Genomic DNA, 16,111 nt, shown 5'->3' with positions numbered 1-16,111 from the left:
GTGGATTTTCTCCTTGTACTTCTGAGCAAGTGTGGTAACTTCAGGCAGATAAGATGGACTGACTGAATGACATCCAGTTCTGTACAGCTCAGTGCGAGTGCTGCTAACAACATAGGTAGGAAAAGTAGAGATTTATTTGTTCACAAATGATGAAACCGAGGTACTGGTCACCTGTCCTGGTTTGAGGTAAAACAGAACCAACTTTTGGTTCAGTAATTTTACTTCTAAGCTAAGCCTCTCTTAACTCTCTGAAATGAACAGCATATTGTGCAGAAAACTCTTTGCCTTGTGGGGAAATCTATGCAATTGCTAGTTAATGACCTGTTGGTGATTTTTAATTTGGTGTTCATATAGTCGACACTTACTTCATGTGCATTTATCCTTGCATTCACACTCAGCATTAACATATACAGCCACAAATACTTATTCTGCCAGAGCTTTTGTTGCTTATGTCAGCACTGTGGTTACAAGGCAGTCTGTATATTGACTTGCCAAGAGAAAATTGTAGAAGAACATGTAGGCAGTATTTGTAGCCCACCTGTGTAAGTGTGCTTTGTATGGAGAGAGCTGGTGACCGTCTAGTAAAACCTGTAATTCTCTAGTGCAGTCAGGAAAGGAAATAAAGTTGTGTTCAAGGCCAAAGACTGACGAGGCAGCAAGACCAGCTGTGTTTGGTATTACCAACCAGACAGTGTTTCTAAATTGCATTCCATATATTAGTTTTTTTAAGTCGTCTTAAATACTATAATTAATTACAGTAAAAGTGATCTGTGAAGAGGTTTAGAATGTTGTAATACTAGACCACACACTTTTGTAGGGAAAATGTGTGAATTGTTAAGTGTTTTTAATAATGTTTTGAGTCTGTTGCCAGCAGTTGTTTAATCAGATAAGTTAGGTGTTTTTTTGCCTTTAAACTTGTTTTTCATTTTGTGCTTACATTTAGGGAATGTACATCAAATCAACTTATGATGGATTGCATGTAATTACTGGAACTACAGAGAACGTAAGTAAAGTGAACGTAGATTAACTCAGGCTATCTGACAGTAGCTTTGACTTAGTTTGACTTTTTTTACTAATTTTTCCTGTTTTACATATGACTTTCATGATATTACTACTTTAAATACGGTGATGCATCATTTGTTTATCCACGATTTGTAAATATTTGTGTCTGCATGTTTCACTGTTAGTCTAATTTAACCAGTTTCTGCAAGTATATGAGTTAGCTCAAATGCTTGGCATTAAAATAATTGCTTTAATAAGTTACTCTGTCTGGTGTTCTGAGTGCTTATGGTATCTTTGTTAACAAAGTTTTGAATGTATTTGCTCTCTGCTGGCAAAGGCAATCTCCCCTAATGGGAATGTTTAGGTGGTAGCATGCTAAATTCAGTAATGAGTAATGACATCAATGAACTGTCCAGTGACAAAATTACCTCGTACTGCAAAAAGACTATGAAAAAGTAAAACTTTAAGAGTGGTCTGTTGGAAGGAAATGGTTGGCATGACAGGCAACTGTATTTTTTTTTTTTTTTTTGCTGCATGCGGTTGCTTGTTTCATTCTGACACTGAGTTTGCTGTAGCTGAGATTTTATTAAAGACTTCTGGGCAATCATTGCAGTGAACTTCTGGCCAGCAGCTGAGGCTGACGGGTGATGCCGTGTTGTCGTTGGACAAGGTGTTCTATAGTAGCAGTGGCTGACCAAAAAAGGAGCAGAGGAAGCTGGCATTTGCAGCAATGCCTTTTCTTTTCTGAATGGGAAAGAGCCAGTGGTTCTCATTGTACCCCTGCCAAGTCCAGGGACCAGGGAGGAGTGGGTGGGAATCTGTGCTTGCAGTTCAGAGTGAAAACTGAAAGCTTGTGTAGCTCTTATGCTCTTGCCCTGGCACAACTCTGTATAGGGTCTGAAATATACACCGAGGCCACTTTGTCAGCAATTCCAACATCGGATAAATGTGAAAGAATGTAATGTTGACTGCTGCCAAGCTCCCTGTGCATCTAGATCTCATTTTGGAGGCCAGGAGTGGGGCTGTATTGCCTCTGTGGCTTTGAGTGTTGATCTAAACTTCCAATTTTTTTTTTAATTTTTTTTTTTTTTTTTTGTACCACTCTTTTTCCCTCATTTCTCAGGCTTGTAATTCAGCACACTGGGTCATCTAGAACTACTCTGGAACTGGTGTATCACAGTCTGGGTTTGTCTGAGGGGGCTTGGCAGGGGGAAGGAGAGGGGAAAAGAGGAAGAAAACATCTCTTCTCTACATTTTTTTTTTTTTTTTTTTTTTTTTTTTTGGAACACTGGCTTTTCAGCACTAGCTCTTCCTTTGGAGCAACAAAGTTTGAGAAGTGACAGAGCCGCAAACAACTGGTCTTTCTGGTGGCATGGAATCAGGCTGAGTCTTGGCTCAATTGTCTTGCTAGGTTTGGAATGGTATTTTAGTAGCTATCCCCAGAAGCCAGTGTGTTAGAATGAGGTGGAATTGCACCCCAAAATTGACAATATTGTACGTTGGAAGGACTGGGGAAGTCCACGCATTTGATGTCAGTCAGCCAAGAGGCTTCTGAGTTGTGCCATCCTACTTGTGACTTCCTGCGTCATGTTGGCCCAGATCTAAACTTTGCTCTTTTCTCCGTTCTCACAATGCGATTGCAGTGTCTGCTGTGCTTGCTGGCACTTGTTGTAGGAGTCTTCTGTGCAAGGATCCCCCACCCTCCTCCAGACAGACTGTTGATAGCCCAAAGGACAGCTTGAAATGAGCTTTGTTTTTCACAAACTTGACTTTGGCCCAGGATTTTTTCCTGATTTTGGTTGACTCATATATATGCAGCCTTCTACAGAGGCATTTCCTCTCCAAGGAAGTGAGAAGACAATGAAGAAACTCATGATACTCATGATAGCTGGAGCCTCCCACAAATTCCCCCATTGTGTTTTCCCTTGTTGCACTGTTTATTCCTACAGTTCCTCCTAATGAAAAAAGTTAATTGGGCCTCTGGAGGTGTGATGATAAGAAGGGAGTCCTTAATGCAAATGCTTAGCTCTGGAGTCATTGGGAAGAGCTGGCCTGGGGCCAGGTGGTTACTCATGGGGTGGGGGCAGTGGGAGGAGAAGTTGTCCCATGACCAAGGTGCACTATACCAAGGCAGCGTGTCTGTGCGTTTTGGGTGTTGTCAAGGCTGGTCAGAGTTGGTGTCTTAACAGCAGTGAAACCAGTTCTAATTACTGCAGCGATAGCTGTTGCGTAGCACCAGCTGTAGATAAATCTAAATAAATATTGACACGTTTAGCTGTTCCTTGATAAGGGTTTCCTAGAGCTTGGGGTTTGATCCAATAAAATTGCGTTTTCAGGTGTGGTGTTATTAGACAGGTATTTGAAAAATACCTGTCTACTCATACTTGGTGTGTGCAAGCATATTTTCTGTTGACCTTGATGATACGGGCAGGTACATTAAGGTTGGCATCTCCTATTTGCACTAGGAAACCAAAAGGGAAAGTGAAATGGATTTATTTTGTGGGTTGGAGGGGTTTTGGCCCTCTGTTCTGTACATTCAAAATCTTGTTGTATTTTTTTTTAAACTCAATATACTCTTATTTGAAAGATAAGTTTAAGACAGTTGCTGTGTTAGGATGGAAGTCTTCCTTTCAGTCCTCTCACACTCTATCTGAAACTACAGTACAAACAGACTGTCCCATGACTTAAGTACAATTTGGCCAGTGACACACGTAGGCTATACCTTATTCCTTTACCTCTAGTTGCCCCAGTATAAAAAATAAATCATTAAATTGAATTTTTTTTGTATTTCTCAAGTCATAACAGATGTAATGTGTGATCTAGCCCTGCGAAAATTTTCAGCAATGCTCCTCATAGATACAGCCTTTGACTTTGGGGGTTGTTATGGGAGGGAAGAAAAACTACTGAAGCACATGCCTCTTGTTTTCTTCTTTATAGTCCCCTGCTGATCGATCTCAGAAGATTCATGCTGGTGATGAAGTGATCCAGGTTAATCGGCAAACTGTGGTTAGTAACTAACAGCTTTACCAGTCTTCCCTCTGCAAAGCTTCCCCCAGATTATGTATGGATGGGGCCAGGAGATGGTTGTGGTGTTTTCCGATTGAAATCTTTGAGGCTTTTTAGCATTTTGATTTCAAGACAAATTTTACTTGAACTTAAAATTAATTCTTTGTGATATTTTTAAAAATCTTTGAGGCTTTTTAACATTTTGCTTTCAAGACAAATTTTACTTGAACTTAAAATGAATTATTTGCGATATTTTTATAAAATAAATATACAATATTTTGTGTTTAAATGCTCTATGTATCATATTAAAATATTACATATTTTATTTAAGGCCTGATTTAAAATGCATTGTTGCAATCTACTAGACTGCAGATAAAAATAACTTTAAAAAACCCCAAGTATTTGTCAAATCATTTGTATCTGGGAACTTAGAGGAAAAAAATTACATTTTTTTCCTTAGCAAAGGTAAGCAATGCCTTTTGATGTGAGAAAGAGAAACATGATGGAAGTAGTTCCCTGAATCCTTGTGTTACTCAATTTGACCACATCCAGGAATCCTTTTAGGACTGGAGCTGAGGTATTAAGAGCATTGCTTGATACCTCAGAGTTTCATTTACAGCTTAGAGAAGTTTCTTTGAAACAAAACAAAGAAGATGCTTTCAAAAAAGGAGCTTTCCGTTTTCTTTTTTCTTCTGGCTTTTTTGGATCTCTTTCTCTCTTTAAGTTAATGTTAAAACAGACAGACTTGGGCAATTTAAGTTTTTTCTTGTTTCCTTTCAGAAAAGCCACGCTAAATAAAAGAAGTCTTTATTCTCTTCTAGGTTGGATGGCAACTGAAAAATCTGGTGGCAAAGTTGCGAGAGAATCCTGCTGGAGTCAGGCTGCTCCTTAAGAAACGTCCCACGGGCTCTTTCCATTTCACTCCTGCTCCCCTAAAGAACCTGCGCTGGAAACCACCCTTGGTGCAGGTGAGAGGCTGCCAGCTCTACTCTAACGTCGGGATGGGAATGCCTTGGTTGCAACACAAAAAAGAGAAATACCAGAAATGCTCCCAGGTACTCAGGTTTAAGTACGGGTCAAGGAAGGTTAGATGAAATGGCTGTCCACTTCTGGTTCTTAGATGGGATGGGAATGCCTTGGTTGCAACACAAAAATGAGAAATACCAGAAATGCTACCAGGTACTCAGGTTTAAGTACAGGTCAAGAAAGGTTAGATGAAATGGCCGTCCTCTTCTGGTTCTTAGATGAAAAGGAAAATGTTCTTGTCTTTTTTAAAACCCAAGATAGTGCCCTCTTGATACACAAAGGGACTAGGTGTGTTGAGCATTTTAATCAGTCAGCATGCCACTGGGAGAACTTTATCTGAGTCTAAACTGCTGGTATGTATGGAATTCATCAGCATGGAATAATAAATGCTTTCTCTGTTAGTCAGAGTAATATGTTTTTGCTGAAACAACTTAGATTATTCCATGTATTTGTCCTCTTTCTAGTCTGGTGAAGGGTGGGAAAGAGTGAGTGTTTTTTGAGAAGTTATTTAAAGTACTTATTTGAATAAGATTTGGTCGTTGGGCAGTTCAGATTGGGTAATGGCAGACAGAGAAAGGGAAAGTAAAGTTAATAACTTAAATAACCATGTTGAGGAATGACATGTTGTATTAGGGAGCTTATGGCTTAATGCCTACAGGAGGAAATAACCTAATTGAATCTGAAGTGATTACCTGAAATAAAGAAAACCAAGAATTCCCATTCCTACTCCCACTCTGAAACAAGCCTCCCTACAGCTGTGAGAGAAATGTATTAACCTGTGAAATGCCAGTGGCTATTGCAAGTCTTGAGGCAGGCGGTTTGCTCTCAAGCTGGATAGAGGACACACGTATGACTCGTTTCTCATCCTTCCTTTTATCAATGCTTGTGTCTTGTTTTTATGGCATTGTGCCTGCCATTTAATCAGAGCCAGAAACACCACCACCCTGCGAGCTTTCCAGGGTTACCCAAAGCAAGGACTGTGGTGCTGATGTGTAGAGCTGGACTGGGATATTGGCTGTGGCAAGCAGCGTTTCCTTGGAGGAAGGAGTGATTGGAGAAGCCTGGAGAGGCAGGCAGGACCCTGGCAAGATGCTGGGGACATAGAAGTGTGAGCCACAGAGAGCAAAATGGCAAACTTGCTCAGTGAACAATACCAAATGTATTTTTCCTTTGCTTCCCTTCCTCTAGTTATATCACTTGATGCTATTTGTGATGAACTTCATTGCATTCCTATCACTTGATGCTATTTGTGATGAACTTCACTGCATTCCTGCCCGTGCCCGTGTCCAGGGCTTGAACTGTATAGAATAAGGGTAGTGTGAGCTGGCTTTGTAAGTGTTGCAGATCCTATCTGTATTTAACAAATTGCATCCCTTTAAAGGATCAAAAAATAGAAGAAGGGGGTTTGTCTCAATTCCTTTTTATGTCTATGGAATTTGCAGGAAAAACAGAACTGGAAAGAGCAACATAGTCTTGAGCAATGCATTACCTGTGATAGGATTTCTGTAGGAGGACTGCAAAGCCAGCCAAAACTGGGGATGGCGTAAAATGTAAATGCTAAGAGTTTTTAATGTGTTTATTAAGCATAGAAATAGTTCACTAAGGGATGAACTGGTAGTATTGATTATTTGATTAATCTTTTTGTGAATGATAAATCAGTGCTCAGATGTTTGATAACTGTCTAACATTTCAGACCAGTCCTCTGCCAACATCAACCCAGTCACCAGAAAGCACCATGGATACCTCACTGAAAAAGGAGAAGCCAGCCATTTTGGATCTGTACATACCACCTCCACCAGCTGTTCCGTATTCTCCTCGGTATGCAAATAAATATGCACTACTGAACAAAAATCTCCTTTATAACACTTGTTTCTGAGCTGGCTTGCTGTCAGAGCTCAGTGCAAATTAGCTTGAGGAAATTGCAGATCTCACAGACTTTCATCTAGTTGCTTAAATGCGTATGATTGCTTAAGCTTATGCAATGCATAAGGATCGTAATGGATCTTATTATTAGAAGATTATTGTGTGCCACTTAGATCAGTGTTGTTCCCAAAACACGAATGGGTGACAACCCTAGTTTTGTTGGCACGTAGCAGGAAGTAATTTTTGTTTGTAACTTTTTCCACTGCTTTTTTGTTGGTTTGTTTGTTTGTTTTTCAGCAAGTAAGTAACTATTTGTAGGAGATAGGATAGAAAAGAGCTTGCTTTTTAATTGTTAATCTTGCAAGTTGTGTAAAACGGCAATGTTTCCACTGAGGGGAAGGGAGAGTCAATTCTTTCAACTTTATTTTTTCTTTACAGTGTAAGCTATAAAAATGCAGACCTGTGTCCACAAGAGAGGGGAGGGGGCGGGGATAAGGTACGGCTGGCTTTTGTTTGTTCTCAAGTCCATGTTGACTCATGCCAGAACCCTGCCAGCTGACCTGGGAAGGTGGTGGACAAAGTTTTTTTGGGAGGGAGTGCTTCCTGGCCTGTCCTGACACTTAATGTTACGTGTAGATAGCCCAGCATAGAAACTCTGACATTTTGCTGCAGGACTCACATAGGGGGAGGTCTTGCCTCCTGTCATGTAAGGCCTGATACAGAGACTGAGATTGCATTAATGCAGTCTTCAGGGCAGTACTGGGACAGGGGAAGAGGGTTTGTCCAATGTGGGGTCTCTTTACTGAAGTTGGACCCACCTTGACCTGCTGTCTCCCTGTTTTTCATGTTTGTTCAGGCTCAGTTCTTAAAAAAAATGAAAAACCAAGTAAAAATAATCAAACTTCTTGGCATAAAAACAAGTATGCAGATTTAACAGCTGAGTTTAGAATGCCTTGGTCATTTCTTAAAATCATTCATTTCAAGAACACTGGGTGAATTATGTGCATGTGCTCAGTTTGTTTATCGCTTTCCTAAAGTGTCACAAAATTATATGTAACTTCAAATGCCTTTAGACTTGAATCCCTGTTGGCAAGGAAGGAAGTAGCAATGCGAGCTGTAAAACTTGTCCTGGATGATGTGTGGAAAGGGGAAGGCTTCTTAACTTTGACTTCTAAAGAAAGCAAATGTGGGGAGCTATAGCAGCCAGGAACGGGAGAAAGTGCGGTTCTCTCACCTTCTATTTGGCTATTACCTTCACCTCTGCATGTTTTGGTCTGCTCTTGCAACTGTGTTACATTTGTGTGGTGTTTTTTTTTTTTCTCCTCCCTCCTCATCCTATTCTCTTGCCTTCCTGACATGGACCTTTTGTGGTTCATGCTGAGGAGACAGAGAGCAGTGCCTCGTTTCCCTCCCCACAGCGCAGTCTCCACATGGTGGTGTTGTAGGAGAGCTCTCTGTGTACATACACTTGTGGTGTGACACTTCCGTGCAATTTTCGGTCCCTGAAACTCCATAAATAGCTCCCTCCCATTCACTGAGCTCCACCAGTTGTTCTTGATGGAGAGCTTGGAAAAGGCTGCTTGTGCTGGCCAGGGGGCTGTTGTGAGTACTGGGGTATGTGTGCTTAGACAGTCAGCTGTGTATCTTTATGGCTGACTTAGCTGGTGGTTGCTTTAAGCAGTAAGACTGTAGCATGTACAGGAAAGAGGGGAAAAAAAACCCCAGGCAAATCTTGGAGGGTAAGTTTTCTTCCGAAAGTACTCACTGGTTCTAAAAATGGCCATTTCTTTCTGGCCTTTGGAATGAAGGATTGCTCTGGGAAGGGAGTTCCTGGAGAAATTGCTGAAAACCACATGTATATGCAGAGTGAATTTATTACTGAAACTCTCAAGGGGGTCTCACTTTTGGATGGAGAGCGGAGGTGATGAATAACCAGTGGCAGTTATTGGGCTCTTAAAATGACTGAAAAGCATAGTCCTTCAGAGGGAGGCGGTAGGTGTTGCTATTACACAGAGATGGATAAACATTTGCATGCGCTCCTTTGTCACAACCATGTACCAAGCAGGCAGTGAATCAGGAGCTTTGATACTCTTGGGGTAGAAAGGTCCCATTTCTCAAAAGCTTTTTCAGGGGTGGTGCCTCTAAAATTCTCTGTGTTAAACTACTGGCTCATTAAAAGTGAATTAGCATGACAGATGTAGCTTTCTTTTGTCTTTGGTAAATCTGTTTATAATGAAGTCTTCCATCAGCTGACTTGGTTTGGTTTTTTGTGTGTGAGGTTTTTTTTTTCTTAAAACGTGTTTGCAGCACAATGACAGTTGTCAGGAGCATGACTTAATGACTAGAAGTGTCTTTCAAACCTACTCATGTCTGTAGCGTGAAACTCTTTTAAGCTGCTAACTGAAGTGAAATGTCTTTTCAGAGATGAAAAGGGGAGTTTTGTGTATGGAGGAGGCAACAAACCCAGTCAGCCACTACCTGGCTCCAAGGGCGCCGAGTCTCCCAATTCTTTTCTGGATCAGGAGAGTCGAAGGCGAAGGTTTACTATTGCTGATTCGGATCAGTTGCCTGGGTATCCCGTGGAGGCAAATATCCTACCAGCCAAGATGAGGGAAAAAACACAGTCCTATGGTGAGTTCATTCCTCTTGCGTCATTGCTGTTATGACAAACGCTTTGGTCTGTTTGGAATAATTTGTGTTAGAAATCTGCTTATGAAATTTGATGGGTATTAAGGGCAGTCTGTGCAAATTGTGAATGAAATTCCCCATCTGAAATAATTTAACTTAAAAGCTCTCCCTTTGCTTAATCGTGGAAATTATCAATCTAAAAATCGGTTTCCTGAAATTAATCTAATTCCTCATAACATTCGCCGTTGCCTTTAGGAAAACCTCGCCCTTTGTCAATGCCTGCGGATGGGAGCTGGATAGGAGCCGCAGAACCCTTCTCGAGGCCACGAGCACCAGGGAGAAAAGGCAAGGTTTTTGGTTTCATCCCCCTTTCTCTCCAAAACTTCCTTGGGGTGAACTGAGTGGAAGGAATGGAGGATTAGTGTTTGCGTATTGCTGAACTGATCCAAGATGACAATTGTTGGTTTTAGGAGGAATGCCAGATGGTAGTTATGAAATAGTGAGGCTTCAGTGCTGGGCTCATACTTTTGTTGTCCCATCCAGAACTCCTGTGAGCATTAAAAGTAGGCTAGAATGACTGGGGCAGACCTGCTTTTTTGATGAGTCTTTCTCTTTGTTTTGGTCACTGTGGAGGCTGCTGTAGAAGCAAGCTTGTTCTCAAAAGTAAAATGTAGGGCCTTTTAGGAGTTGCATTTTGCTGTGGCTGCTGTTAGAAAACAACATATTCTGCAGATGTCACAGAATGGGAGAGAAGCAGAAGTTGATAATGTTGGATGTTAGGTTGGGTGGCGCTTTTTTCCCCTCCCTCACTGTCCTTCTGTTCCTCCCCCCTTTTCCATCTGAAAGGCTATGAGTCCTGTTAGAGTGGGAAATAAGAAAGGATGACTATTTAGTTTATTCTTGAAATCAGTTATGAAAGCTAATGCTTAATTCTAGGGAAAATAGAAGCTGAATTCTATGATTTTAATGCAAAAATAGAAGCTGATAAGGCAAAGCATCTACCTGGAGGGATATTAGAAACAAGTGAAGTAACAAGTCTAACAGAATGATCACCAGGTGGCAGGGCTGGTTTTTGTGTGTATGGTTTTTGGTTGGTTTTGCTTCTGACTCTGTGTTGGCTTTTTTAACACATACTGAAGTATTGCAGGCCGGTACATAAGCTGGGTCAGAAGAAAGGGCCTGTAGGATGTTTCTAGCAGCAGCTACCACAGTCAGGTTTCTAGGGAAGAGTAAAAAACCAAAGAAAACATACAAATCAGTGGCCAAAACCAGGGAAGTGCTTACATCTTTATCTGCAAAATTAATTTATGTTGTCCAGAGTAATATTTGTAGCTTTTAAGTTAATCATGAGTTACACATATGTAAACCTGGATTCAACTCTGGTCTGTCAGCATCTTCAATGACATCTTACAAGAAGGTCTATTAGGTCTTGCTCACAATAATGATTTGCAAGAAGATAGTCTGTATAGCAGTTTTAGTTTGTGTGAATCTGGAATTTAACAGTCAAATGGTATTCTCTCTCTGTGTAAATTTATTTTGTTATTTTTGTGTTGGTTAAAAAATATTAGAGATGCAAAAAGCCATTAATCTATTGATAGCTGCTTATATCCAGGGGTTGTTATGAAAGGTAACTAAAATCTGATCAATTTAAAATGTAACTAGAATCTTTTTATAAAAATAGAACAAGTTAATGGAGAGTTTTGAAGTCGGGGATAATTGGTTTTCCTCCTCCTGTTCACACAGGTGAAGATGTCCTCTGCAGGTACTTCAGCAATGAAAGGATACCCCCAATCATTGAAGAAAGCCCCTCCATACAACACCCCCTCTCGAGGCCAGTGTCTGACAAGCATTTAGTGAGGGGAACGGATTATATTCGAGGCAGCAGGTGTTTTATGAACGCAGACCTCCACAACAGTGCAACAATTCCTTTTCAAGAGGAAGGTGCTAAAAAATCCTCTGTTACATCATCCACAAAATCCTCCTCTGCAGAGCCGTCGCTGCTGGTCAGTTGGATTACGAGACTGAAATTGTTGACTCACTGACTGTTGTTCACAGGATTGTTACCAAGTGCCTTTGCTCATTGGTCAGACTTCTCTACTTTTCAGCTTAACTGATGCGTAGTGACTAATGTGGTATTCTTTTCCTGGAGAATCTTACATTTTTTGCTTTTTTGTTTGTGATTTTTTTTTTTTTGATGGATCAGAGGGTGTCATAGTGCAAGGAGGGAAGAAAGATAAAGATCAAGTTCCTCTTCGTGGCCAATAGCTGAGGGTGTTTATTCCCATGGAAATGAGTACAATTTCAGTGAAACAGAGGCCGCGTGTGACCTGAGATCTGCATGATGACTCAGAGGAGATCATTGCATTATCGTAAAGTCCAGTGGCACTTCTCTTGTCTGAATGCTCAGAGGCTGCTGCGACTGCCTGGGTGTCAGAGCATGCAGAGCTCAGCAAAAGTTGTGTTTACTCTCCAGACCAGGAAAGATAAGCAGGGAAATGGCAGTTTCGTGCAAATTAGCGATGCTGTTGCAAGTGCTGCGCGAGATCAACCATGTGAGGAAGAAGTACTAGTGTTGCCGTTCTTTCTCTGATATCCAGAGATCTTAGGAAGTCTTAGGAAGAGAGTTCTCTCATTCAGAGATCTTAGGAAGTTGGACTAATTTAATTATAAATCAATCCAACCTGATATATAATCCATTTTATTGAAATCACAGTACAAATAAAGAGCACTGAAAAGCTGCAGTGCTCATCTGTAAAGATACATGGATTGCTACAAAATGCTAAGAAATGCATCTGTAGAGGTGGTAAAAGAATATATTTTTTCCTTAATTGTTTAAGAATGATTTGCTGTTAACCAAAGTAAGCTTTAAAAGACAGTCCTGTTGGACTTATGCAAACTTTTACAGTGGTTCAGTTTTTGAATGATGTGTTGTTTTTATGAAAAATATGTGCTATTATACATTACAATTGTAAGACGTCTTGCTATTTTCTATATAGCTCAAATTTTTTCCCCTCCGGAATTTTAAAGTAACATTGGGTATTTTGGGAGGAAAATAAAACTTGTTTAACAAAAGAAGAGGATATTAAAGAGGTATTGTTTAAAACTGAATGTACATAAGATTGTTAGTATGCAAACAGTTGTGTTTAATTTAAATGTTAAATATAGTTGTATATATTTTTTACAGTTAAACAGTTACAGTTTGTACCTTCCTGTGTGCGGTACTGGGCACAGATTAGTCAAATGAAAAGAAAAAGAAAGTCTTTTATATTCCTTGCTAATGAATTGTAAGACTAACTATTTTCGTAGATGTTGTATTGCCAACAGCCTTTACTCCTTTGGTCTTGCTGAAGAAAGAAGAATAATTTGTATGTAATAATTGGTGGGGGCAGAAAGAGGTTAAACACTAGCTTGCACTTTGGACTGAGGCAGGAATCATGTGATAACACAAATGTTAAAAACATACCATAATTCTGGCTGTGAAGTTAAAAACATACCATAATCCTGGCTGTGAAGATGTGACCACTCTGCTGCAACAAGTTAATGAAGGTGTGCTACAGCCCTGTAGTGGCACAGGGTGTTAAATTCCATTCTCAATTAATTGTTTGATTCTGACTCGCTTGTGATTTAGGTGGGGGCTGGTTTGGAACTTTTTGATCAAAGCAGATTATAATATGACTGTTTTGCGCCACCCTTCTCCACCCACTTCTCTCTCTCAGACTTTCCTCGTAGATGCTCCTGTCCATTCATCCACCCACTTCTCTCTCTCAGACTTTCCTCATAGGTGCTCCTGTCCCTTCATCTTGATGTCACTTCATTGGGCTGTCTCCAGTATGTCCATGTCTCTCTTGTACTGGGGGACCCAGAACTGGACACAGTACCCCAGGTGTGGCCCCACCAGTGCTGAGCAGAGGGGAAAGGTTCACCTCTCTCAACCAGCTGGCAATGCTTTGTCTAATTAATGCAGCTGAGTTTCCACTGTAAATTAGCCAAGATCATTGAAAACACAGTTGTGTGTGGTTTTGCAATCAAAAAGGCAAATGATGTTGGAGTTTTTTGCCCCTCTTGAGCTTTATCCATCATTGTTGATGGACTTCTGGCCATTGGAGTGTATGTATGCAGAATAAATGTAGCAGAACACGATATGCCTGGTTTGGTTGGAAAAGCCGCATCATTACTACTGTGAACTTATGTGCTCTGGTAAGCTCCCTTGACTTCTTCATACTCTTGTCTGCAAGTACTACTTGCTGTACACTGCAAATCTTTTTATGTAGAGTATGGTGTGGAGGAGTCTTTCTCTGGGAAGCTGGTGTGTTAGTTGCCTCAGCAGAGAGGGCTTTTTTCCCCCCCCTCTTTAATTATCAGATGGAAAAGCTCCACTATCTGTTCTCAATGGTAATAGACTGTTTTGGATTACAGTATGAATATTGGATGTGTGCACTCTTCCCCTGCCCCTCAACCTCTCACAACTTTTTAATGCAGTGACTTCACTTACAGGAACAAGCAGTTTAATACAGAGACCTCAAATGTGGCCATGTCTCTGTTGTTTGAAACCCAAGGAGATAAGTGCAGTTGAAAGACTTACTGAGAACAGACTTTACTCTTTCTAATATGTGAAAAACTAGAGCTTTTTGCTTCCTGTGCTGGTGACATTGATTACTGAAAAGCAAATGCATCAAGGAAACTTAAAAGAACAATAAAAGCTATAACTTTTTAAGCACTTGATAATGTGAATTAAACACCAGACCCTTTTTTCCTTTGCCTCTATAGTGCTCTGACATATATCTTGATCTTCTTCCAAATATCTGCATCTGTTTAAAGACCTGACCTGATCTTGCTACATAGGGGTAGCTGTTAAGGTATTGGCTGCAAGATTCTCCTCTAATAGAAATTTTTATCAACTGTTGTTGGGCTTTATGGCTGTGCACCCATCATTCACTCTAGAAATCTTGATTCAAAGTGAAAATTAATTTTAATTGACCTGTTTTGTCCCTTTTCCTGAGAGGAAGGAAGGAAAAGAAGGGAATATCTATGGGAAATACATGTTCATAAATTATGTTGAGTCCAAGGAGAAGTAACAGTCCCCTCTCTTCCTGCATGGAGAGGGGGGAAGGTCTGAAGTACTTGGGAAGGGCTGCAAGTCCATAGCCACCTGCAGCCCATGTATTTTGAGAGGACCACTGCTCCATAGCTGCCCTGATCTCAACCAGTATGGCCAGCCTTAGCAGAAGGAACCTCATTTATCTCTTCAAGGACTTTCTGGTAGCTTCTTTACCTATTATGTCACACCAAGTCTTCTCTTTATCCTGTGGAGCCTGTTGTATGTGGCTCTGAGAGGTGACCACTAAGCAAGGGTGTTTCTTGGCTCAGGTATGCACTAATAATGTCCAAATGATAGATTTACCAAAGAAGAAAGCATGTAGCTCTTTATTTCCATTTCTTTATTTTTGTTACAAAATGTTAATGATACCAAAAAGCTCTTCCCAAGAGAACCAATGGAGTAGATGGGGAAGTCAGGCTCTGGTCTGGAAATAGTAGATGGGGAAGTCAGGCTCTGGTCTGGAGACGGGCTTCGTGTTGTCCAAAGAGCAAGTGTGCTGTTGCCACTGGATGATAATGCAATTGGTTGAATAAGCTGCTGCAGGTGTGCAGTGGCAGCTAATAAAATCCTGTATTTTATTTCAAAGAAACATAGAAGTTCCTCACTGCATGAGCCCCAAATGAGGGGGGAAACAGAAGTACCAGCATAGGAAGAGAAATAAAGTGAAGTTGCAAGGAACTGGTAGAAAGTGAGTCATTAAGGGCAGGTTTTACACTGCTCTGTGAAAAGCACTCGGGCTTCAAATGGTTTGCTTCCCTACATGACCCTTCTCTCCTAGCAAAGACTAGAGATTCAGATCCCAGCTTTCTTGTTGTATACAATGTGCAATGTCGACCAGCAGATGTTTTGCAAATGGGGACACAGCACAGCTCATTTACCACTATCGTTACCTTTTGGGAGAAATGCTGCTGTTGGTTTGGGTGGGTGATTTAAAATGAAAAGATAAAAACTCCACAGCAGTGCATGTCACAATATTCCTGAGTGTTGTTATTTTTCTTCTTTACAGTAACAGCTCCTGTTAGAAGTTTTAGTGCATGGAGAAGTGTTAAAAATTCAACTTTTTCAGATCATTCCTTTTGCATTTTAATCTTATTTGGAGAGAGTGAAATCTGTCCCATGTTTGTGGAATAACTTCTCCCATCCGCTTCTTTGGCTCTTCCTCTTGATACCATATTAATTGGAAAGTGAGGGGAAACATCTAAAAAGTCTGAAGTCCCAAAGATTTTCTTTGTCCAAGAGGTTAAACTTGAAATATGTTGATTGCTGAATTTCTTACTGTGTATAATGAATACAGAGGGTGCTCTCTAGTTTGGAGGTTAAAAAAAAAACCTGCAGCCCACAGATCTAGGAATAAATCAGAGGCAATATCCTATCCTTCTGGCTTAAGAAAAATGTAGGTAACAAGTTAGAAACTGTTTTATGCAAAAACTTGGCTCATCTCTTGGTATTGAAGGTACATGTATCTGTTACAGCAAAAACTAGGCCTTG

The 16,111-nt window shown here is 40.5% G+C and overlaps 1 protein-coding gene across 1 annotated transcript in view; it reads left to right on the top strand.

Moving 5' to 3' along the window:
* CNKSR3 (CNKSR family member 3) overlaps positions 1-13,123 on the top strand; it is a 70,125-nt gene extending 57,002 nt beyond the window's left edge. The window contains exons 7-13 of the mRNA XM_014950853.1: positions 944-1,003; positions 3,940-4,008; positions 4,830-4,976; positions 6,728-6,852; positions 9,320-9,528; positions 9,781-9,870; positions 11,269-13,123. Coding sequence (XP_014806339.1) covers positions 944-1,003; positions 3,940-4,008; positions 4,830-4,976; positions 6,728-6,852; positions 9,320-9,528; positions 9,781-9,870; positions 11,269-11,567 — 999 coding nt within the window. The 3' untranslated portion in view covers positions 11,568-13,123. The remainder of the gene's footprint in view (positions 1-943; positions 1,004-3,939; positions 4,009-4,829; positions 4,977-6,727; positions 6,853-9,319; positions 9,529-9,780; positions 9,871-11,268) is intronic.
* The last annotated feature ends 2,988 nt before the right edge of the window (positions 13,124-16,111 follow it).

This window comes from Calidris pugnax, unplaced genomic scaffold, assembly GCF_001431845.1.
Source record: "Calidris pugnax isolate Ruff unplaced genomic scaffold, ASM143184v1 scaffold24, whole genome shotgun sequence".
NCBI classification, from domain to species: Eukaryota; Metazoa; Chordata; class Aves; order Charadriiformes; family Scolopacidae; genus Calidris; species Calidris pugnax.
This window is presented reverse-complemented; position numbering and strand designations above follow the sequence as displayed.